The sequence below is a fragment of the Oxyura jamaicensis genome, chromosome 3 (assembly GCF_011077185.1).
Source record: "Oxyura jamaicensis isolate SHBP4307 breed ruddy duck chromosome 3, BPBGC_Ojam_1.0, whole genome shotgun sequence".
Taxonomy (NCBI): domain Eukaryota; kingdom Metazoa; phylum Chordata; class Aves; order Anseriformes; family Anatidae; genus Oxyura; species Oxyura jamaicensis.
In genome coordinates this window covers 72,361,917-72,386,215 of record NC_048895.1, presented here as the reverse complement: position 1 = coordinate 72,386,215, position 24,299 = coordinate 72,361,917, and the positions used below count along the sequence as shown (strand labels likewise).

Here is a 24,299-nt window from a genome sequence, read left to right as displayed (position 1 = left end):
GGATGGGGGAGAAAATTGGAAGAGCAATAGTGAGAAAAAACCTTCTGGGTCAAGATAAAGATAGTCTAATAAGCAAAGGAAAAGGAAAACAAACAAACAAAAACAAAACAAAAACAAAACAAAAAACCACCAAGTAATGCATAATCAGTCACTCAGCAACACCTACCAGCATATAGATGCTCAGCAAGTCTTTGAGTAAGGACTACTTTGGGAAGACACCCCCATCACCACAAACACAGAGTTTTTATTGCTGAGCATGGCATTACATGGCATAGACTATCCCTTTGGTGAGCTGGGGTCAGCCATCCCACCTGTGTCCCCTCCCAGCCTCTTGCCCACCCCATCCTACTTGCTGTGGGGGCAGAGCGAGAAGCAGAGAAAGCCTGGGTGCTGTGCAAGCTCTTTTCAGCAACAGCTAAAACGATGGTATGTTATCAACACTGCTTTGGTCACAAATCCGAAACACAGCACCTTATGGTGCTGCAAAAATATTAACTCCATCTCAATGAGATCCAGGATGCACTCTTAGGTGCTGTTAGTGATTTTTTGTCCTCTTACAAAAAAAAAAAAATCTACCCTATTTATTATATCAGTTTGTGGATTGTATTACTAAAGTCATGACTGGACAGAAAGGTTGGTGGAAGCACTAGTGATTAGATGCCTGATGAGATTTATGCACATATGTAGCTCATTAGACTGAGAAAAATAGAATAGCTGTAACCTGAAGATCAGAAAGGTCTCTATGAAATAACCCAAGTTATCAAAGGAAAGGTGAAAATATTAATCTCTTCTTTATCAATATGATAAACAGTGTTGTTTTATATATGTTCAAAACCCATACAGGACCTTTAATGAAAAAATCACCAAATTACTCAAGGAAATATAAGGCATTTTATTTTATTTTATTTTATTTTGTTTAGGGAAGGATACATGACATTGTCTTTTGAGAGCTCTGGAAATGAACTGCTTGGGGTTCATATGAGGTCAAATGCTGCAGCATAGCTTTAGAAAAGTCTTGGATAATTTTTACAGATTAGAACATTTGTAGTTTATAAGTTTACAATAAGAAAAAAAATAATCCTAGACTTCAGGGCTTAATAAGATAGCCTAGTAAAGACAGGAAATACTATTTTTGCCCCTTATTTATTCTGTTGAGTAATTATGTAGAGGAGATTTTCCCCTACTTTATTTACAAAATAAATTAAATATGATCTTTATAATGCTTTATTGAAATGCAGTTTTGCTCACCTAGTATTATTTCAATCTCTAACTGTTTCTTGTGGAATTGTTCCTTTTGTTCCTTGCAGAGTGTAGACTTTATTTTTTTAAGATTTTATGGTGTCTTTATATGTTTGTGGTTACTAATGCATGTAAACATGAAATTGAACATAAATCCATGTCCGAATAAAGAACTGAACATATATTACCATTACGTGACATTGCCTGCTGTTCTTCATCCTTACTTTTCCGGTAATGGAGCGGTATCATTGATACATCTGTTACTGTGTAGGTTACTGGAAATGCCATCAGGTTTGGGTGCCTGTCACTATTGTCTTTGATCTTCATCCAAAAGACCATAGAGGTACATATGTTATGTTATATCTTGGATGATTCCCAGGAGCTTGCTCACATCCTATCAGTTGGCTTTGATGTTCGCACCTGCAGTTACCTGGTATTGATGCCACAAGTCTTCCCTGTCAGATGTTGGGTCTAGGTGGTTATAACTCTGATAAGGCAGCTGCTGTTCTGAAAGTTAGTATAATTTCAGACGATTCCGCATAATTGTGTCACCTCCCTTTCCACTTGTTGGATACACTTGCTTTTTAGGACAGGGCCTGCCACTGTGAGACTCTGAAGATTCTCAGCATAGTTGCAGTGCAAATGATGATAGATCTTACCTTCTACATCCTTTTTTTGGTCTTTAAAACAGGATTACATTGTATTGACTAATATGTGGGTCAAAGTTTTTAGATGGTGTCTATACAGCACATATGCAACAGAATAACAAATTTCAAAAACTTGAACCAGTACAAGGATTTTTGTAATGTTTATACAAATTCATTTTTCCTGAAACTACTTTCCACTTCCTCCAAGAGTAAGAAATGCATGGTTAAAACATGGTTTGAGGAGACCTTCTATTCATTGTTGAAAAAGTCCTCACCCTCTTTTATTTTTCCTTTCTTAAAGTACGTTTCTCATCTCTTATACCTTCTGAAGTGTTTTACTTCATCCGCTCTGATTTCTGTATGTCTCATATGCCTGGAACAGTCTTGTTATTTTCATCTGCTAATAATCTTCTCGTCTCCCTAAGTCTCTTTACAAATGTGCTTATTTTGGTTAGCTTTCCACCTCTTCTTTTATGCCGCTCCACTGTCCTTTAATCAAGACCAAATTACAATTTAATAATGCAGGTGAGGGTTGGGGAGGAGAGGTTTCAAAAGTTAGCTGTAAAGCAAAACCCTTCAGTCATCTTGCATCTTCTGTTATTGTGGTCTATGTTTCAGTCTCTTCAGGCTTTGCAGGGTGCTTGTTTGTGTCCTTGTACTTGTGTACAGCGTGAGGCGCAGAAATACCGCTGTGTACAGCTTGCGAAAAGAGAGGTGGACTGAAGCTGCTCGTTAATGAGACCTCTGTGGCTTTCTGTGAGGGACGAGCAGAGCCTTTTAGCCAAAGCAGTTTTATAAGTGCCTGCCAAGGTGTCCATAGCAAAACTACTTCTTGAGCCAACTCTTGAATATTTGCATAGCAAAGTGTTAAAAAGGAATGACCGAGGACATTAAGCTAAAACAACACAAGAGTAACATAATCAGGTTGTCCTGACCCTTCTCTTCCCACATTTATTTGTAAGTTGAGGGCTTCAATCTTTTTGTCTGTATTAACAACACTAACTGCTTTTATTGATTTGTGTTCTGCCAATTAACACATACAGGTGTTTGGCTATACCTTGGCTATACGTTGGCTATACCTTTTATTTTAGGAGTCTGACATTGCATTTTAACATCTTATGTGACTGCAGATGAAATATCAGCACTGGGAAGATACAGGATATTTGGGGTAATACTTAAATTATTTGGGCCTATGTTGTAAGTAAATAAACTTTTCATGAAAGAGCTGGTTCAATAGTGAGATGGATACGTAAAACGAAAGTTGTTAGTTCTAGAATTTTGTGCTGAAATTCACAACATTTTATTAGTGTTTATTGCCTCCATTTTCATTAGCTCTTTTGACACATCTTTAAGGGAGGAGGGTATTAGGCATGCTTGTGTAGGTTATTTTGTACAGCTGGACATTACCCCAGAGACCATTCCCTGGGAATGATAGGGTCGTATTTACAGGTCCAGCTAGTGCTGTTCTGAAGTTCCTAAAAATGTCATTGCACATGTTAATTAGTGAGACTGAGTTACTAAAATGATGTTGAACTAGCTTTAATTAGTGAAACCAACACCCCAGTGTCCTCTTGTTTCTGTAGCTACTGTTTTTTCCCATTAATTAATGGAAGCATTAATAGCAAATGATGGTTCATTAACTTTTTTTTTTAATGAGAAAGATTTGTAATTAACAGATTTACAGACCAGGATGCAATGCTGTCTTTTTATGAAAACAGGGTACAGATCAAGTCTTTTAGTAATGTCATTTCTTTATGATAATTCAGCAAAATCATGTCATTTTATATCTATAATTTAGTGACTTACAACATGTAAACTAATAGAGAGGTCTCTTTATCTGGGAAATAAATTTCAAATACTTAGTAATTGCTTCTCATCCTGAGTTAACTCCTCCTCCTGATCCTTTGCTTCTTTGAAGTATTATCTTATATGAAGACAGAAATAAGTACGGTCCAGCATAATGGATAATGAATATCTCTTACAGAGATTTCACAGTCTGTATCTTTGCAGGGAGAAGCTTTGCAGCCCCAAAGGTCTGCTGCCAGGTTAACTATGTTTTCAAATGTGTGTTTACTGTACACAGCAGCCTGGGGCAGACTTTTAGAATGCTTGAAGGACTGAGTTTGGAGACTTGAGCCCAAAGACTGTGAAACTGTCTTTTGTTTCATTGCATGTGTAATATGATAAAAACGTGACCACTTGCTTTTTTTTTTTTTTTTTTTTGCCCTTGCGTAACCTATTCTAGTAATCGCGTTGATTACTTTAGTTGTTTCCTGTTGCTCTCTTTTGGAGGATGGATTACCTAGGGTTTTAAAAGAAATCTATGGCTTCTTCAGCCGTGAGAAGGACTTTTACAAGAAAAGTGTTTATCCTACACTTTGAAAACTCATCAGGACCCAATACTGTGCAATCTAAAACTCAGTAGCAAAAATGTTTTCCTCCCAGATCCTGGGGATTTATGTGTGGGAGATGGTAATTTCTTTATCCCTTATAAAGATGTTACCCCAACTGGGTCACAAATGACAAGATAAATGCCTTGTTAAACTGGTTCTAGACCTTAGAGGGTTGAAAGTAGGCAAATACAGAAATTAAAATAGAAGGTTTTAGCAGGTAACTACAGAGTTGCTGGCAGATGACTCTGTAGTAAGCTATTGTAAATAGGACATCCTAGATGATTTAAGTCAGTCTTTGAACTGGCTCCAGGATGACTTGTATTGCATGTATAAAGTCCAAGACTCATAATACATTTGTACCAAGTGATGCTTTAGGATAAAGTTTAATGTGTGAACTATTTTAAAATTAAAATGTGATTGAAATTGTCATAGAATTATTTGGTGTGATTTCAGATGTTTACTTAATTACTCTTTGTACTCAACTGTCAATTAGACATCTTTCGCAGCATAAGACATAGATCTGAGCTGAGGTACCTCAGCCTACTGAGCCAGTAGGGTGGTATAAAGCCCTTCTCTTCCAAAGGAACACCAGAAACATTGTCGCGTGGTGCTGTTGTTTGTTTGTTTTTAATTGACTACATGATCTTTTCAAGACGACAAGCATCAGGAGCTCACACGCTGAAAGCACTTAAAGCATCAGAATCACTGAGATAGTATGCAGGTTCGTTTGAACAATATAGTTTGTCACCTAGCACCCTGCCAAAATTATTTATTTTGTGATGACAGAGAACTGAAGCATGACACTGAGACATGAAAATTACTTCCTTCAGCAAATGCCGTGGAGGTTACTGCTGCTAGGTGCAGACCAGGGCAGGTAGAGATATTAAGAATAGGTGATGGTATAAGCCGCAGGCTAGAAAGAGAGCAAGTTCACTCCCTTAAGTTTTTCTTCTTAACTCATCTTCAAGCTCAATTTTAGTAATGTTATAATTTTATGGATGACATCTTTAGTCAAAGATAAGCAGGACTACATCTAAATTTGCTTGTCACGTGGAGAGGGAGCTTTCATTAGTAGTAGACTTGACTGAATAAGAAGAGTAGGTGTGGCTGAGAGCTAATGCTTGCGGTGGACAAATCAGACTTGTTTTCACTCAGAAATGCATATGCGTTGAGATAGCCACCTCTGCTCTGACTAAGAGACGAGATATGGGCATTTCCTTCATGGTGCTGTAGTCACAGATCAGTACAGGAGATAGAAATAAAAAAAAATAAAAAAAAAAAGGCTTTGCTTCCTCAAAGTTAAAAACTGAGGGTTTTCATAGGATTTTTCTTTTGCTATAGTGATCTCATTATAAGAAGACATTGTTGTCATTCAGCACAAGGAGCCTCTGCCTGCTTTCCTGTGGTCAGGACCGCTTGGCAGGCTCCATCCCAGACATTTAATATAATTAACTTGAAGGTGTTTCCTGCTCAGGAGGTATTTAAGCACCCTAGGATGAACAAGCAATGAGGCTGGAGGATGAGCTGTCTGTAACCAATAGTTGAAGGTGTCATCATTTAGTTACCTAGGAGAGAGCTGTTAATGAAGCAGTATTAAGTGTACTGAATTGTAACAAAATGCTCATAATTTTAAATAACAAAGATTTGCACAACATTAACTGGGCTGTCAATGTCCTGATTAAAAAAACACTCTCTCTAGATTGCCTGCACTTCCTTTCCCAGGATCTGCTTGTTCTCATGTCCCTCTCTTCTGTTTTTTACACCCCTTCTTTTACCTTCCCTCATTGCCTGCAACATGACTTTTGAAACTTTTGTGGAAAAGAGAAGGAAGTGAAAGATGGGAGTGATAAATAGATTTGACAAGAGGCGAAAACGCTGTCAGGAGAGAACTAGACATTCCCCAAAAGATGAAGCAAAACAAAGTCTGAAACCAAAGTCTGTGATCTTCTGACTATAGTGTTAGAATGCAGAGATGCAGGCAGGCTGCCTTGCAGCAAGCTTGTATCCTGAAGTCTGCTGCTTCTTGCTGTATAAGTTAGTCCTTTCTAAAAAAACAATAAAACTTCAAAGAAGCACTTGGTAACGTAAATCTGTATGATATCTGAGCTGGCAGAAAGCCTCTTCCATGTGGAAGTATGAAGAGAGCCCATCCAAATCTATGTATTTATTTTGATGTGCAAATTTTGAGAATTTAAATATATGCACTCATTGCTCTTAAAAATAAAAGAATGAAGAGCTGTGGTGATAATCTGTCAGGCTACAGAATGTACTGTGAAATGGATGGCATCTCATTTTGGTGATGTGCTCAAGCTTGTGACAAAACCACTTTTTATGCTGCATCTGTGACCACGATTGGTATGTCTTGCTTGTGAATGGCCTTTTCACCTTCTCCATTGTTCTCCTGTCTAAAGGCTTAGTAATTTCTGAGATTTCCCTTAACTACTTTTAGTAAAAGTAGCTTTTTAAGTAAACTTAAAAGGGTATAGTAAGTATGAAAATAGATTTTAAAAAGTTGTATCTTAAAATATTTCTGTTAAAACACTTTAAATTTGTTTCCATAAATATAACTGTAAGCACACATATAACTAGAAGACTGTCTACTCAAAGACATGAGAGTCACAGATGTGGCCTGTTGAACGCATTCATAAATTGTGATTGAGTATTATCAGCCTATTAACGTAAATTGCAATTCCAACTTCACTCAGTTGTCAGCATAGAAATATGCAGAGAATTCGAGTGGGACTAATCAGCGGTTTCTTAAACCGAAATTTTTAAATGTTCAGATTTATATTAAAATCTCTGCAGGTGCTTGTTTTTAGGCAGGTGAGAAAATTCAGATTAGTATCTTTTGCAATGAAGTTATCATTATTTGAAACGTGAAATTATACAGTCCATTATTAAGTCTGAAAACAGCAAAACATCTCACATTACATGAGATGACTTACCTAAGTATGATGTTATACATATATGTATTAGTTCTTTCCAAATATATTGTTTTAGTTTAGTGTTCCACTCCTGGCATCAAAGAACAGTTGGTCAACAATTTTTCTTCCTTTCTAATTAAAACTCAGTAAAATTTTAATGACCAAATTTCAAAGCTAAATCCCCAAGTCTACATTCTTAACTGGCACCTCTGTTTATAGCAACACTTTAAATATATATATATATTTACTGTAATCTGTTAGGAACTGTTTTCTAGTTTTCCTACATGTTTAGATTGCTGATATTCTGAAATGACATAATAAACTCTTACATCAAGGCTACTTGTAATCACAAATTCCCATTGAATGTAAGCCCCTGTGTGATTTTCTGAGCAAAACGTGGCTCAGCTTTTTGCTGCCAGAAGCCTGAGTTTCAATTAGACTTAGCATAATTGACGAGGATGTAAAAGGGCTGGTCCCACACTGGTTGGTTGCCTTTGTTCTAGACAGTGGGCTAATTTCAGCTCATGAAATCAGCTTAGGAGAGTTTTAGGAGAGTTCCTTTGCTGTAATTGGAGGGTGTGGTTTATGAAGAATTTGATGAATAGATAAATTGATGACTTTATGCAGCACTAGCCAATCCTCGCTTGTCCTGCATGCACCTTGTTGGCTTTGTCCTGCTCCTTGCTCTCCTGTGTGGGACAGCTGGGGCTAGGATCTGGGACCTGAGGGGACAGGAGAGGCTGGAGTAGGGCTGAGGCAAAGAGCTGGGCTGCTCTATGGTGGGGTAATCCTCTGGGATCTCACGCTGGAAGGAATCTTCCTGCTTCCCCTGTACCCATCCTGTGCAGGCTTTCCTGCAGCTGGCCTCTGGGAACTTGAGAGGCCTGTTCTGGTGTCTCATCCCTGCTTCACCCCTTCTCATGGGCATAATCTCTTTCTTCTAAGAATTAAAGACTTTCCTATTTGCTGTTGCAGTGGCACTGCATTTAGAAATAAATTGGACTTTTCAAAGTGGAACTTCAGTCTAAAGTAGGTTACTAGATGCACACAACTTTCAAGAGCAAAGAGCAAAGACCTTGCTATTTTTTTTCCAACTATCACTTTGAACCAAATGCTAATACTCACATAAAGGAGCAGGGGAAAAATGTTGCAAGTCTATGTTCAGAGTCTATGTTCAGAAGTATTTTCACATCCCTGAAATTGTAAATACTGTTCTGTATCTCTCAATGTAGTTACAGGAAAGTAGCAAAATTACGTGGTAACATGATATTTCTGTTCATCAAGTCATGGTGAGTCAACGTGAACAAAGAAAAGCATCATGTGTTTAAAGAAATGAGTGATGCTGGCTTTCCATCTCCTCAAACAGCTTCATCTGGTTCTTTGAGCTTCTTACTATATAAAATGAGATACTACCTTTGTTTGGCAAATGAATGTGATGATTATTGTTTATACAATGCTTTAAAGCTAGGCTAGAATATGAATATCAAGATTGGCTCTGTGCTCAGTGAGACACTCTAGTGCAGCAGGGTTACAAACAGTGTCTGGGGCTAAGGATGTTGGTACTATGTATTTGTTCATTGCCATCCGAGTTTGACTTTGCTGGGGGGGGTCTCTGAATGGTACCACAATGCCAGAAGTGATTTATATTATACTAATACACAGCAAAAAAAGATCATTATATTGTTTCTTTATAATATCTGTCAGTTAAATGTCAGACATTCAAAAGTTCCCAATGCTTGCACATATTCAAGGAATCAAGTTTTCACCATGAGGTTACTTTATACAGTTTCATATTCCCAAACATGGTGAGTGGAAAAAATTACAATGGAAAACTTCAGAAATATTTTCAGTTTCAGTTTTTAATAATAAACTTCAGCAGCCTTGCAAACATGGCTACATATGTGGAGCTGTTGTAATGTCAAGACTTGGCTGTGGAATGAGAGGAGTGGTTATCACAGGCAACATGGATTTGTTGGGGCAAATCTGGCACACATGCAGAGGTGCCACCCAGTGGCCAGATGGCAATAATGAGATTTTTTCTGACTAATTAAGTTTTTTTTTTTTTTTTTTTTTTTTTTAAAGTTAATTGTTGGCACATAATGGTTGGCACTTAATGGTTGGCACATAAGCAACAGGGGTTCCAGTTTCTTGAAAAGGAGTAACTGACAAAGTTTGCTTAATGGCAGAATAAAAAAGAGATTCACTTAATTCAAATAAGTCTCCAAGTAATCAAATGACAAAATATGTTATGTCTCTGAAACCTCATTTTAGAAATTGTATTAGGATGTTCAAGTACTTTTGTACCAAACCAAGGTTCTATTTGTGTTGTTTTGGTTAGATTTTTATTTATTTATTTTTTCCTATGCAAACAAGCGCTAGAAATACAACCAAAAAAAAAAGGGGGAATGTCTGTGGTAGGTGTAAACTGAAATTTATGATGCATCTCCTTGTAGCAACATTCATATAGAATGATAATGTGGATAGTAGATGTAAAAAGGGAAGAAGTAGAGTTGCTGTAAGATATTTATGATACCAGCAAGATATAAAATGAAAACTATTACATTGATGGAATTCTTTAGCTGATATTGTGAGAAGACAAAAGAGTGAAACAGTGATGAGCATGTGGTACAGAGCTGATGTGGATTCATGAAGATTTTAACCAGCTATATAATGGCTGGATTTCTGGTGTGGCTAAAAGCATTCTTCACTAAGTTTTCAGATTATCTGGAAGATAACTTTGTAATTGAGATGAAGCTATTCCCTTCTCAAGTGTCTGTATTGGGTTTATTTCCAGTCAATAGAGGTGGGAAAGAAGATAGATACCTTTAAGCATAATAAATAACTGCAATAATTTCTGGGGCAGCTGGGCTTTTTGATCTTGTAAAACAGAAAAAGGTCACCTGGAATAAGAAACCAGAAAGAGCTTGGATTCAGTGTATTAAAGATTTGGCTACAGAGCTACACTGTGTATCTGTATTAGGACTCAGAAAAACATGTTTTGAAGGACTAATGAATGTAGTATTCCCAATTGCATGTTGTTTGAAGCACAAGAAAGCCAGAAGCTTGAAACCATTTCATCTCATGTGGAGTTGCTCAGAGCTTCAACAAACTGCCAAATGCAAACAAATATACTTAATAACCTGAAATTAATATATTGTACTGGGAAAACAGTAGGGCTGAAAAAACAAATACACATAGGTCTGGCAGTGGACAACAAGTATGACAAGTTTGTGGTGTTGCAGTGGCTCAGAAAAGTCTCTGTGCAGTCTTTGTGTGTGCAAATGTATCGTGGAACAAAGCAAAGAGACAGCAGACCTGCTGTTTGGGATTTTTGGTATGGCTGGAACCGGGATGTTGTGTCCAGCTCTGCCAGAGAGATGTTGTCAGAAGGAAACAGAGAGGAGAACACAGGAATTCCTTTACAAAAGGGAAGATTATGCTAAATAATGACTGAGTGAGAGATATAGCTGAAGACTGCAAATATTTAAATGGAGTGAATTTGCCAAACAAAGAAATGAATTATTTAGGCTGTCATAATAAGGCAGAATGGAGTAACTATAACAAAGGGTATTTTTAGGTGAGGTATTAACCCTATTATTAAGGTGTATGACAAGTCACTCCTAAGTAACCCAGTAGGAATACATCTGCCGTGACAAGATGTGACCTAAGGTGGTTGAAACAGACTTCGTATCTCTACCATCAAGAAAGGTGGAGGCAGAAACGTAAAGCTTGATTCAGCTGTGAATCTGAGATCCGGCCATTAGATGGCAGGGTTCAGGTATGAGAGGACAGGTGCCTGTCCATCTCCTGTCAGTGTCACACCTCAGGGCCACTAATCGGTCCCAGCGGCTGGAATTTGGAGGTGCTCGGGTTTTCCTTTAAAAATCACACCCACACAGCCCATCGCTCACGGGACCACTGAATCCCACGCACGTGTCCTGTCAGGATGCATGTGCGTGAGCTCTGTTTTTTCACTGCTTGCAGCCTTGTGTGGGTAGGGAGGTGCAAGAGGTGCTATGTTACCCAAGTGTGACAAAAGCACTTCATACGGGAGCTGAAGTTGGCTGGAGTCTGAACAATGCTGTAGTGGAGGGAAGAGAAAAAGCTATAACCAGGGATACAATAATGGGAATGCTGAGGCAGTGGGAAAAGATGATGTAAATACAGGAGCTTGCTACAGACTGTTGAGGAAGTCCACATACAGGTTTTGTGGAAAAGATGACAGAAGGAATAACAAGCTTTGTATGGAAAACTTCAGCCCAGAGCAGGCTGTTTGAAATGCTCAAAATATATTAAAAGTGTAACTACAGCAACTCAAATAATGTGCAATAAAATAAATAAATAAATAAAATAGTCTGCACTGCAAAAGGATCTGCCGCAGGGAGCGATCCTTATACATGCATCCACACCTCTCCAGATTACACGCCTCTAGAGTGAACTGGCTGTGTTTGTGCTGCATAACACTTGACCTGGGCCTGATGCCCCTGTGGCTCTACGACCATAATTATATTTTTGTGGCTTCAGTTCAAAGTGTCTGAGGTAATGTGAGGGCTGCTTTGCTGCCTGCAAGACTGGTGTTTTTATAACATTATGCCGAAGGTATGCTGCATGGTGTGGGGTGTGGTGTGGGGCACACTGGGGGTGTCTGAGGGCAGGAGGCTAGCTGGGGTGGTGTAGGGCAGGAGGAGCCAAAGCTGCCATAGCTTCATCCCTGCTCTGCCATCCCTCGGGCAGTCCATCTTCAGAGCTGCGCTTGGGCTCCTCCTCGGAGGGAAGAACTTGGTTTCCTTCAGAGAGCCCAGGCACAAAGTGGTGCATGTGCAGTATGGCTGACAAGGGGACCAGGACCAGGGAGTGAACCAGGGAGGTAAATTACTTGGCAGTGTAGATAGTAGACCCATCGTAGTTAAGGGCACATATATTGGTGGGAGAGCAGGAGGAAATGCTCCTACTGCTCGTAATGCTGTTCTGTGTTTTGCAGTAAATCTTTACCACAAAGGTTTTACTGATCAGATTGATATTTGCTGGTCCCAGAGAAAAAAAATTAAGTACTGATATGGCATGGGAGGTGGGAGACTGGGCAGAGGATCTGAATAAACAAACAGAATATATTTCTGTTTTAATCAAGTTGTTCTTGCTCATACATGCATTCTCTTTTTTAAAGCATGATCTCATTCTGTGTAAAAGTGTTGATTGAAAATGGGAATTAATATTCAAGAATAATCTACAGGGTACAGACTGAAGACTGCTCTAAAAACAGCAGACTGTAGATGGATATCAGGGCTGAATATGATGGATGATGAGGGAAGCCATGGCTGTGAAATTATAAGGCTGTCAGTTTAATAAGCATTATTAATTTAAAACATATGTCAATCTCCTCTTTTCTACTTTTTGCTTGTGAGTTTTGTTTATTGTTTCTATCATGGTGTATTTGTACATTTTTGTGTTCAGGTTAATTCCGTTCAAAATGCTTTGTACTCGTCTTAATATTTTAAGATTAATTTTTAAGACAATTAATGGAATATCATTGTGTCACTGTGAGGGACTTAGGCATGGACAAGAAAGAGCGATATGTCTATGGCGTGTGGTCTGTATCATAAAAAGTTCACTTTCCAGTTTAATTTCTGTTTAATGATCTATGATTACTCTTCCAGTCAGTAGTTCTGCTGTGAGCGAGCATCTCTGTACTGGTGAAAAGAAGACTCTTCTACCTACAAAGCTTCTCCTTCCTCACTCTCTATTCAAAAGCTTGGTAATTTCTAAGGCCTTCTCTCTACTCTTCCTTTTGCTTCACTGTAGAATTAGTTATTATTTTCATTAGCTACATGAAAACACGCCAGACAGTCATTGCTGTGGAAACATATTCTGAGTGTTTTTGACATAATTAGTTGCACCATTTAGTAGCCAAACATATAACAAGCAATAAACTACTCAGTCTATCATAAATATTCAACCCACCATTTCTCCTGATGGAAAAATTCTTACCTCCACAGACAACCTCCTCTCCAAGTGCCTCAGACAATTGATGGGCCTTGCAAAATGTCTGGGAGGGTTTCATAACATTCCTAGCGTGTTGCAAACACTCTTTCCCTCCAGGCCTGCTGGGCTTTGAACAAGTGGGTATGGTTACACAAACAAGTTAAGAGTGAGGAAAGCAAGGGTGTGGATTTGCAGTGCGTCAGCTGCCCCACGGTAACTGTCCACCAGCCTGCCCTCACCCCACAGTGAGTGTCTCGGCAGATCGGGGTGAGCTCCTTTGCATTTAGGCTGGAACACAAGAATTTACACAGGCAGTTACCGCAGACTTCACAGCTGGCTTGCCCCGTGGCAGCTTGCTTGCGTGCCCATGCCTTGAGGCAGGAAGCATACTGCAGCACTGTCCTGGAAAATTGCCTCCTGCTCTAAATTAAAGCTTTTGGGAGGCTCTGGTGAGCTCAGCTATCAGTAGATTGTTGCAAGGATAGACCTGAAATCGCGTAGAAATTTAAAGATTTGCTATCCTGTTTGGAAATCTAAAGTGCTACCATTGGCTGTTTGACAGCGCATTGTCCTTGGGTTGAAACTTCTGGTGCTGCGTTTGTCAGCTGCATTTTTCAGCCTGAAATTGCATCTTTTAAAATAAAGGTATCTGAAAGAAAGGGGATTACTTCACCATGCTCTGAAAGCAGTGGCTTGCTGGCTACCACACCGTACACTTGGTGGTACCCTGAGGTCAAATGGTGTCTCAGGACCTGATGGCCCATCCTCCGGCCCTTGGGATCCAGGAGCAGGTGACCAGGAGCAGGCCCATGGGGGTGAGGTTTCAGGGAGGTCTCTGGGGTGGCTCAGCCTCCATTGCTGGAGGTGAGCCAGCGGGAGCCTCCCAAACTTCTGGCACAGCCCCCTTCCACAGCAGACATGGGGGATTCCAAAAGACCTCATTAGTTCCTACCCAGGAAGTGTTTTCTCCCACAGCTTGTCTTCCTCCTTTTGGCATTTTGACGTGCAAGATGGAGACATGTTGTTTCTGACGTGTACAACAAGTAGTTCTTGGGGCGCAGAAGCTTGGTGCTGGCTGAGCAGCACCATTGCAAATGGCGGCCTCTTGCAGGGTGCTCTTGTCACCTCAGTGCTTAGCTGCACTTTCACCTGTTTCCCATGGTGTCCTGCATTTTCCTCCTTCTTAGCCAGCCTTCCCAGCCTCCTGCCCATACTGTGTCACTTGTTCCACTGCTCTGATAAAATCATAGAATCATAGAATCATTAAGGTTGGAAGAGACCTTCAGGATCATCTGGTCCAACCATCCCCCTACTACGAATGTCACCCACTAAACCATGGCCCTAAGCTCCAGGTCCAACCTTTCCTTTCCCCAGGGACAGTGACACCACCACCTCCCTGGGCAACCCATTTCAATGCCTGACTGCTCTTTCTGAGAAGAAATGTCTCCTCATTTCCAACATAAACCTCCCCTGGTGCAACTTGAGGCCATTCTCCCTAGTCCTATCAGTAGTTATCTGTGAGAAGAGGCCAACCCTCAGCTCCCCACACCTTGCTTTCAGGTAGTTGTAGAGAGCAATAAGGTCTGCCCTGAGCCTGCTCTTCTCCAGACTAAACAACCCCAGTTCCCTCAGCCGCTCCTCACAGGACTTGTGTTCCAGGCCCTTCACCAGCTTCGTAGCCCTTCTGTGGACATGTTCCAGGGCCTCGATGTCCTTCTTGTAGTGAGGGGCCCAAGCTGAACACAGTACTCGAGGTGCAGCCTCACCAGAGCTGAGTACTAGGGAACAATCACCTCCCTGGTCCTGCTGGCCATGAAATTCGTTGATGAAATATATATAAGCCAAAATAAAAAAGGAATAGCACTTAATGCTTTCATAGTTTCTCATTTAACCTGTACTGTTTCCTATGTAGAGTTTTATTCCAGAGAGGCAGAAATGGCTATGCATTAGTTTTCTAGTGTTGATGCAGTTCATGTAGTGTTACTCATTTGCTTGGCAGCAGTGTTGTTGCATGGAAGCAAGCTAGGGAAAATCACTTGGTCACCAAGCTGATAGTCCTCAGTGTGCTGTTGTTCCCTTGAGCACTCCTACAGAAGATTCCAGTATATATATTTGATGAGGAAGGATGTAACAGAATCTTTCAGTATTAGATGAGCAGCTGGTTAACGTGACAATTGAATTCTCTCATCTACAATTTATGTGGAACCACCCCAAAGCAGCCTCCATTGGCAGAGGCTGTATAGATGACAGGCAGAAAATGAAAAACCAGATGGACAGCTTAAAAGTCAGCTGTTGCTTGGAGAAGGTAACCAGCCACTGAGAGCTGTGCAGTTTCTTCCTTAAAAATAAGTAAATAAACAAAATAATTGCACATGTTTAATGGGGATGAATATGAGTTAAAATGTCAAAACATTTTCACCACAATTATGCAATAAACTGAACACCTCTCTAAATAAGCCTGAGGCTTCTCTGCTCCCTTATTTACCCTTTGAAAATGGTATGACAATCAGGTATAAAAACAAATTTGCAACTATAGCTGAACAAACAGAGCTGGATTTAGGACTTTGATGAGTCTGGAGGAAAAGTCTACGGGAAGGGAGTTTTGATCTAACTGAACTGAAAAACACATGTATTTTAAGGACAAAACAAACAAAAACATTTTGATACATTATTTTTGCTGAAGACAATTTGGTGAGGGTATTTTATACCTAAAAATCTGTCAGTGTTTCAAGCTGGGGTGAGTTCAGTGGAAGGACACTGGCTCATTCGGGGTTTGCCTGTAAGGTTGCACTTGCCCTGTGAGGAGAGGATGGAGGATTGAGGCTTGTTCAGCCCTGGGGGAAGAGGCATCTCTGGGGAGGTGAGGAGGGACCTGGAGGCCCCCGGACGCCTGGGAAGTCACCTAGAAGACAGAGCCAGACTCTCCACAATGGTGCATGGCGGGAGAGTGAGAGACAACAGGCAAAAATTGAGAAAAGTGAGATTCAGACTGGACATAGGTGAAAGCATTTTCACTGTTGCCTGAAGAGATTGTGATGTCTCTGTGCTTGTGAGCTTTCAAGACTGGTTAAAGCCCTGAGAAACCTGGCCCAGTCCCATAGCTGACCCTGCTTTAGGCAGCAGGTTGAGCCAGAAAGAAATCTCCTGGGGTCCCTTCCAACCTGAATTATCATATGATCCATGAAAAAATGCAGTCCGATTTTGAAATAAAAATATTAAAATACATCCATTAAAAAAGATGAATTTTAACTAATCGTTGACTCATCTAAAGGACTAAATATATAAAATGCTATTTTTAATCAAACTTTTAAATGAAACTGTATCTTCAGAGAATTCTGTATTCTTGCTACTTTTTTTTTTCAGACAGTGAAACGCAAGACATGATATAAGTTGTCAGAGGTTGTTTTTTACTTGTTTATTTCTTACTTACGAGGAGACCAAATGAACTTTTCCACATTCTTTGCATTCCGAATTTCAAAATTGACACTGAAAAAAAAATAAGCAAAAAAAAGATACTGTCATTGTGGCAGTATCTTTCCAATAAATGACCTTCAGTTTTGTCAATTCAACTGATTCTTTATTGAGACTGCTTCAAGAGGGAAGGTCAGCCGAATGTGTGATGTAATGTGGAACTATAAACCCCAAATGTTGTAATCTGCTGTGTCTGTAGAGGTGGAGTGTCATGAGATAATAGGACTAATTTTTCTGCCTTGTGGCTCTGATGTGGTTACCTTGCTGAATATCGTAATCAGTTTCATATGGTTTTGTATCAGGAAAAAGCTGACAAGTTAGAGTTTCAGATAGCTGAAGCAGCTGGGATGAATTAATATCTAAATAAAAGCAGTTAGTAGTATGGCCAAAAAATAAGAAAGCTATACACTTCAGAAATACTGGAGGCCCAAAACTAGTACAACAGGAGAAAACAATTTAGTGTGTTTTGTCAAGAAATACGATAGATATTAGCTCAGAGTTTATTTCACTAGGATGTATTAATTGGACAATGTTTACTCTCCTTTCAGATACTATGATATATCAGGTAGACGCTATACTGTACAAGAAAACCAACTACCATCAATAATCTGTCCACACGCTTACGTTATTCCAGCGATATCAATGTCTACTGCCTCATTACCAGCAGCACTTAGAAAGGTAAGAAACAACTAAGTATGTGTGTTTACATAAAGCATGTGTATACACATATATATATATATAAAATAAAAACGACAACTAATCTGAAAACAGAATTTAACACTAGGTATAATTGTAATCCTCCTTTGAAAGACCTATGTTTGAAGTACTGGAAATTTTTCAAATGAATATCATATACGGAAATAAGGAAGGTACATAATGACTATAGCTGGCAAGAATAGCCAACAAAGGAAATGGCTCGAGGAGATCTTCCACATGCTCTCACAAACCATATGCCTTTTTCCTTTTGTTCATAAAATATATATAAGCCAAATAATAAAGGAACAGCACTTACGCTTTCATAGTTTCTCACTTAACCTGTACTGTTTCCTATGTAGAGTTTTATTCCAGAGAAGGAGAAATGGCTATGCATTAGTTTTCTAGTGTTCGTGTAGTTTGTGTAGTGTTACTCATTTGCTTGGCAGCAGTGTTGTTGCATGGAAGCAAGCTAGGGAAAATGCTAATTACTTCTGTTCTAATGTGAGAACTTCATTTCAGATTGCAGACAAGGTTGTGCAATGCCATTCTTGTCTTTATTTTAATCTTTCCATGGAGAGAGAAATACTTTTTTTTCCCACTTTAACAAAAGTGCAGTAATTGTAAAAGCTGATTATTTTCTTGGTTGTGGAACTAATATTCATCTGAGTATATATGATGAAACCTAAAATATTTTGTCTTTAAAACAAATACATGTATTTTCTAGTCTGGTCAAGCCTGGAGATCTCATTTAATAATTTCTGTATGAAGCCTTTGGAAAAGACTCATTGGTCTTTAATTCAATAGACAAGTAATGTAAACCTCAAACATCCCTTGTGGTCTCATTCAGCATCTTGTTTCCACTGATACTGTGGAAACATGCCCGTGAACAGAGCTCAGTTCTTCACAGTTATGTAACTGCAAAATGCTGCCGTACTGTAAATGGGATGAAATTTCTGTTACAGGAGAAGCCAGCTGAGGACTTAGCTTTCCAATAAAACAAATTGCTGTTCACAGTGTCGCTGTCTTTGATGGACATGTGTATTAACTCCTTGCAAGGAATTCTCACAAAGGTCTGGTTGTCAGATAAATACAAAAAATCAAGGAAATTAATTTTCTTTTAATTAATTAATTTCCTTTTTCATAGGAATCAGGGTGGAGAGAGAGAGAAAGAGAATTCAGCAGTTCTTTTGTATTGGGATAATCTGGTATTGTGTATAATAATGTAGAGTCACTGATGATGACAGATGAATTATGGGGATTGGGCTTTAATGAAACCCTGTCTTCCCTCAGCACTTCTTGTGGGAGAGTGGTAGAAAACTGCATGACACAGAGCATAAGCTGTTTGCACCAGACTCCTCTTTGTTGCTTTCCTCTCTACAGAAATCTGTTCATAAGCCTTTTAAAGGTGAATGTACTAAAGAGAGTCTTGCAGACTAATTTACACAGCCTAATTTGTATTATCCTCTGTTTTTGCCTAATTTAGGTTATTCCCTTTACCTCAGATAATTAAGACCTGACTCTAGCAATGATTTAAACAGACAAGCTCTCCTGCATTCTTTTACTAATTAAACAGTCTTCCTAAGAAACTTTGCTTATCTGTCTCTGGAGCTTGTTTACTTTTTTTTTTTTTTTTCTTGAATATATATATATATATATATATATATATAGCTGTTTCCCCTTTCCTTTTAGTAGTAGTGATCACTAAATGACAAAGTTCACTTTCACCTAAATTCCCTTCCACTCAGCCAGTTCATGCCTACTAGTCAGCAGAAGATCTAAAATAACCACTCCCTTAATAGTTTTCTTCACCTTCTGAAGAAAAAGCTGTCCCCAGCATATTCCAAGAACTTGTTGGACTGTCTCTGTCATGTATTTCTTTTCCAGCAGAAAAAAAATAATAAAATTAATTCCAAGAAGTAATTAAAGCTGTCAGGTTCTGTCCTTTTGGATGCTTCCTTTGCTTGATCAAAAAACAGTCTTCTCTCCACCCAATTAACTAGTGTATAATAAACTTCTATCATAATATACCCTGTTCTTCACCTTTCATCTTCTTCCAGAGTTGTTTAACAAATCTTCATCTTACTTATTCTAGTTCTTCGCAGCAACTTTTCTTGATATACAATGCACCTTCCTTCCTCTTTCTTTTTACTTAACTTTCATAAATAGTGATGGTAAAGCAGTAGGAAACTAAAAAATGTTTAAATTCACTTGTTTGATAGTGTTGCGTTGCCAAAATTGCAAGGATAAAATATTTCCTCTCACTACATCCTTTTTCAAAAAAAAAAAAAAAAAAAAAAAAAAAGCTACGTCATTCTATATCAACATTGTTCTCTCATCAAATACATTTGATGCTGATTCAGATGAATTTCTAGTTCTGTGCAAAGATTTCCACAGTTTTTTTCCCTTTGCAAGGCAGTCTGGAATATATCATGTTGTTTTATCATAAGCTTCTGATTTGAACAACTGAAAATAACAGCTATATAACAATATTTTAAGTGTGCTTATCAAATGTGTAAATAGCATATATTCATTACATCATTGGGGGCAACTAGATCTATGAGAAATCAATAAAATATAAAAAAATAAAAATACATTTCATTTTCTTGACTCTTCCAGTCCTTTCTAATATGCACAACATTTGTTTTAAAGACATTAAATTTAGCAGTTTGCCTGTTGTTATTTTGGCAAATAAAAGTTTGTTAACACTATTAAATACTTAAACGCAAAACAAAAACAACAATAACAAAAACAGCCAAAACATTTGTAGATGTTAGGTTCTGCAAAGTACTCTTCATCTAGATTTATAAAATACAGCTTATTCGTTTCATTTATCCAAGTAATGCATTCTGTACTTGGTTATGTTTGCACAATCAAGTTTTGCTCAGAGGATCTCTATAGGAGGAATATTTTATGTCTTTGAGTTTGTCTGTAAATGAAGGAAAACAGCTTGATTAGATTCCTGTTTATGTTTGAATGTATGTGCAGATCCACACTGAAGATTATTTGAGCTGTCATATTGCCTCTACTACGTGAAGTAGACAGTTATGGCCATGATTTTATGACAGGTTTTTTATATATTTTTAAGGCTGGTTAAATTCATAAAGCAATGTGGCCAGTGTTCTTACTATGGACGAAGAAGCAACTTCCTGAACGTTCGTTGCATTCGGTTCTCTTCAAATAAGTAATAATTCAATTTCAGGACTAAAACACAGATAAACGTGTATTTTGCAGTCATACAGCTTCAATAGGGATAAAATGGATGCCAATACAAATAGGGGAGACCTACTTGCAATATGGCAAACTCAAATGACCTTAAATTATGTAGTTTACAGACAAATAGGCTTTAAGCTGATAGGTTCCCATTTAGTTGGGCTGAAATGTATTTGCTCCTGTAAAGAACAATTTTAAATTTAGATTGCCTTCTGCTGATAGTAAAATGAGTGAATGTAAATAATGTTGTATTCCTTCATTATTTGTACATTTCCTCTTCACTAGGAGCAATGGTTGCAAAGAAAAACAAGACTTTCAAATTCCTTGCAGGATATTTAGGTCTAAACAGTTTTTTTTTTTCTAACAGTCCCATACGTGTGCTCTAACACTGTCTCTCCTCTTACATCAAGATGTTGATTAGTCATTTTTTGAGTCCTATAACCAGGTATCTGTGTAAAGGTTTCTCAGGATTCTCCATCTAGATAAGAGTTCTCACACCTACTTGCTACCTGAACACAGCCACTGCCTTTCACACAAAGATTCAGTCCTATGACATGAATATTTAACTAAGAAAACTGGGTGGAGTACTTCTAACACCCAGGTGTGGCTATGGAAGCCCATTTTGATTCTGTGTCAAATTACTGGATTAAATGAGTTTATTCTATCACTGCCTTTGCCATATTCCTGAGACAGCAGATATACAGATCCAAAAGTCCTCCTGCTCTTTAACTCGTCTTACAAGATGATAAGCTAGTCAAGGTCTAGGATATTTTCAGTTTGGGATTCCTCATCTACATCTTCAATTTCATTTCTGCCTTGCTCAGAGTAATGTGAGCAATCCAGCCCAGGTCCTCATAGTGTTTCCCCTTACAGTGTTTTATTTTCTCAAGAAATAACAAAACTGCCAGTTATAAATTGTGCAAGCAAAGCATTTTATACTGCCGCTTGATAAACGTCCAGTACCAAGTAAGTGAGAAAGCAGGTGAAGAGTAAGACAACAGAGTTATCAGTCTGTGGATAGGTGAGAGGAGCCTGCCCTGAGGAGACCAAGTCTTTGCCTTAAGGTTCACCACAGTTTTCAAGAGATAAGGCCTTTCAGTGGTTAACTAATCTCCTCCCAAAATTTCAGACGGAAAGAAGAAAAGGAATCCTTCTTCAGCCTGGAATCAAAAAGCTAAACAAAATCCTATAGCCAAAGTCCTACCATTGAGTCATGCAGGTCACAGGAGTATTTGCTTTTGTATATTTTCTAGATGAGAGCAAAAAACATTGAGAAAGCACTTACCTGTTCTGTGCAAACACTCGGGAAAAGGGAAAGGGAGGATACATGACATTTTAGGACTTTTTTCCATTGAGCTGAAGGGCAGGTACAGCAGTTACTCAAGAGGAGACTAGAAGGTGGGGTGGGCTTGCTCTTGGTTCTGTTTTGTTCTCTTTTAAAATCTGGATAGATCCTCAACTGTTTGGAATAAGCTATACATACCTTCCTAGCAGAGTAAATGTTGCAGCGGGAAAAAGTTTGTTTGTATTTACCAAAACAAAGAAAAAAAAAAAAAACACCATGAGGGAAAATATTCTGCTTGGTGCTGTGCTGGACATCAGAATTCTTGCTGGAGTTTCTATCGGCTAAATTATATTTATACTCAACTGTTGAATCAAGTAATGTACTTCATTTGTAATAATTAGTGTGTGTTTGTTCATTTGTTTTCTCCTTCCTCTTTTTCAGTATAACCATTGTGTTCTCTACCTGGTAGAACTCCTGTCATTCCTAGCATGGGCAATATAGCAGGGGGTCACTAAATCTGGGTTTCACGCCTCACTAGTACTGTGTGTTCAGTGCAGATAATTCATTGCTGCCACGTGATGCTTCCAGTCACCCTCCTGCTGACGGGTGTGACTTATTTCCTTGAAATAATGGCACTTTCTACCTCCAAGGCTTAATGAGTTGAATTCATATTCCTCTTTTTTCCACCCCAGTTACTAGGAAGATAGGTACAAAATCCCATGACAATCTCCACATAATATTCTTCAATAAAAAGCTGGCATTTGCTTATTCCCTTTTCAAATAATCATGCTTATACTTACTCCGGTAGGGCTACTTTTTAATCATGATGCTCCCCAGTGTCGTTTTGGCAGAGAAGAGAGTAGCCTCCCATATTTTAAATTTTAAAGCATAACTTTTAACCTCGGTAAATAACCAGATTTGTCTGTGACAGCCACCTGTATGCAGTGGGCCTCTAAGGCACTAATTTATGGGAAACCTGGAGAAATAAATTTCTGTGTTTTAACTGAACCAAAAATACAACAATCGAGATTTTTATAGGCTAGAACAGATATAAGAATTTTATTTATATTTTTATATACATAGATGGATTTATATATATTTGCATGTATGTATGACTTTATTAAAATTTGGGGGAAGTTTTCCATGAGCCATGGATTTGGGATCACCCTCCTGATGTATTTATATGAAGTGAAGCAAACAGTGTACAGAGAGAATGGAAAAAGATCAAATGTGATGAAACATGGATCACATGAGAGTTCTCTTGACAAAATTTAGAATAGCTACATTATTCATTGTCTGTGTGGCTTATAATATGGATTTTAATAGGATGTCATTGTGCTGGCTGCCCAGCACATAATTCCTTATTGTGGTCAAAAAGTCTAGGAAAACATGAGAAAGTTATAATAGCTCATCTGAGTTACTTTTTTTTTTTTTTCCTTTTATCCTATCTATGTAATTTGTACCTATTCTTAGGCTTCAACCATACTGTTGTTTGGGCAAGAAAGTGATGTTAATAGGAAAAGAGCACTGGAGTCTTTGCTTTGAAATTCATGGAGGAAAAAAAAAAAAAAAAAAAAGTAATCAAATTTTCAAACCAAACCAGTTGAGTAGGGTGGAGAGATGTGGGAAGGAAAAAAGAATGCCTCATTTTGTCCTAGCCCTGCCAGCATTTCTTATATGGTTGACAAAGGATTTATACTACACTTGGCAAATATTTAATTTGCTCTGTCTGTTGTTTAAACTTTTAAAGTTTTTATAGGATGCTTAGCTCTGAGTCATGCTATGTTTTGCAATAGTTCGAGATGATTAATAGTGAAATATTCTTTCAGAATGATTTAGTTGATAAATATGCAATTCATAATTAAAAAACCAACAACACAACAACCAATAAGAAACAAAATGTAAATAGTACTGAAGTCATCATGGAAGCCAGAAAGTACAGAACTGGGACAGAATTTACAAGCTGACCACTTAAGTCACACCGATGTCTGCCACAGACACTTGTTTGTGCTCAGAGAAGCCACTGTATCTTAAATTACTTTTCAACAGTATTTGGTGAGTAGTGTCATAAACCAGAAACCCAAAATGATCTGGTAAAGTGTTAAAATCAACAAAGGACTGCAGGGAGAGTAACTTGGAGATAGGTTCTGTCAGTAGGCTCTCCATTAAGAGAATATGTAAGAGCACAGTCTACAGATGTAATAGCAGTGTTGACTACCATGAGTATATCTGACAGAAAGGGATGCTCAGTGTCATGTAGACAAGGCAAAACTGGCCCCAGCATGTACCGACAGCCATTACGTAATACCACCTGCTAGCAAGAACCCACATGTTGTCCTCTTCTCCCTAAAGAGGATGTTGGCCAGGTCTTCCTAAAGAACACTGCTAAGTAACAGTGGAAGAATGAGCTACATTTTTGTTAATTCTGTACTGCCTTTTAATATAAATACTTCTT

At 38.5% G+C, this 24,299-nt stretch overlaps 1 protein-coding gene across 1 annotated transcript in view; it reads left to right on the top strand.

Annotated features, from left to right (window-relative positions):
- CRYBG1 (crystallin beta-gamma domain containing 1) overlaps positions 1–24,299 on the top strand; it is a 95,727-nt gene that overhangs the window by 16,476 nt on the left and 54,952 nt on the right. The window contains exon 2 of the mRNA XM_035322525.1: positions 17,202–17,331. Within this exon, the coding sequence (XP_035178416.1) occupies positions 17,202–17,331 (130 nt within the window). The remainder of the gene's footprint in view (positions 1–17,201; positions 17,332–24,299) is intronic.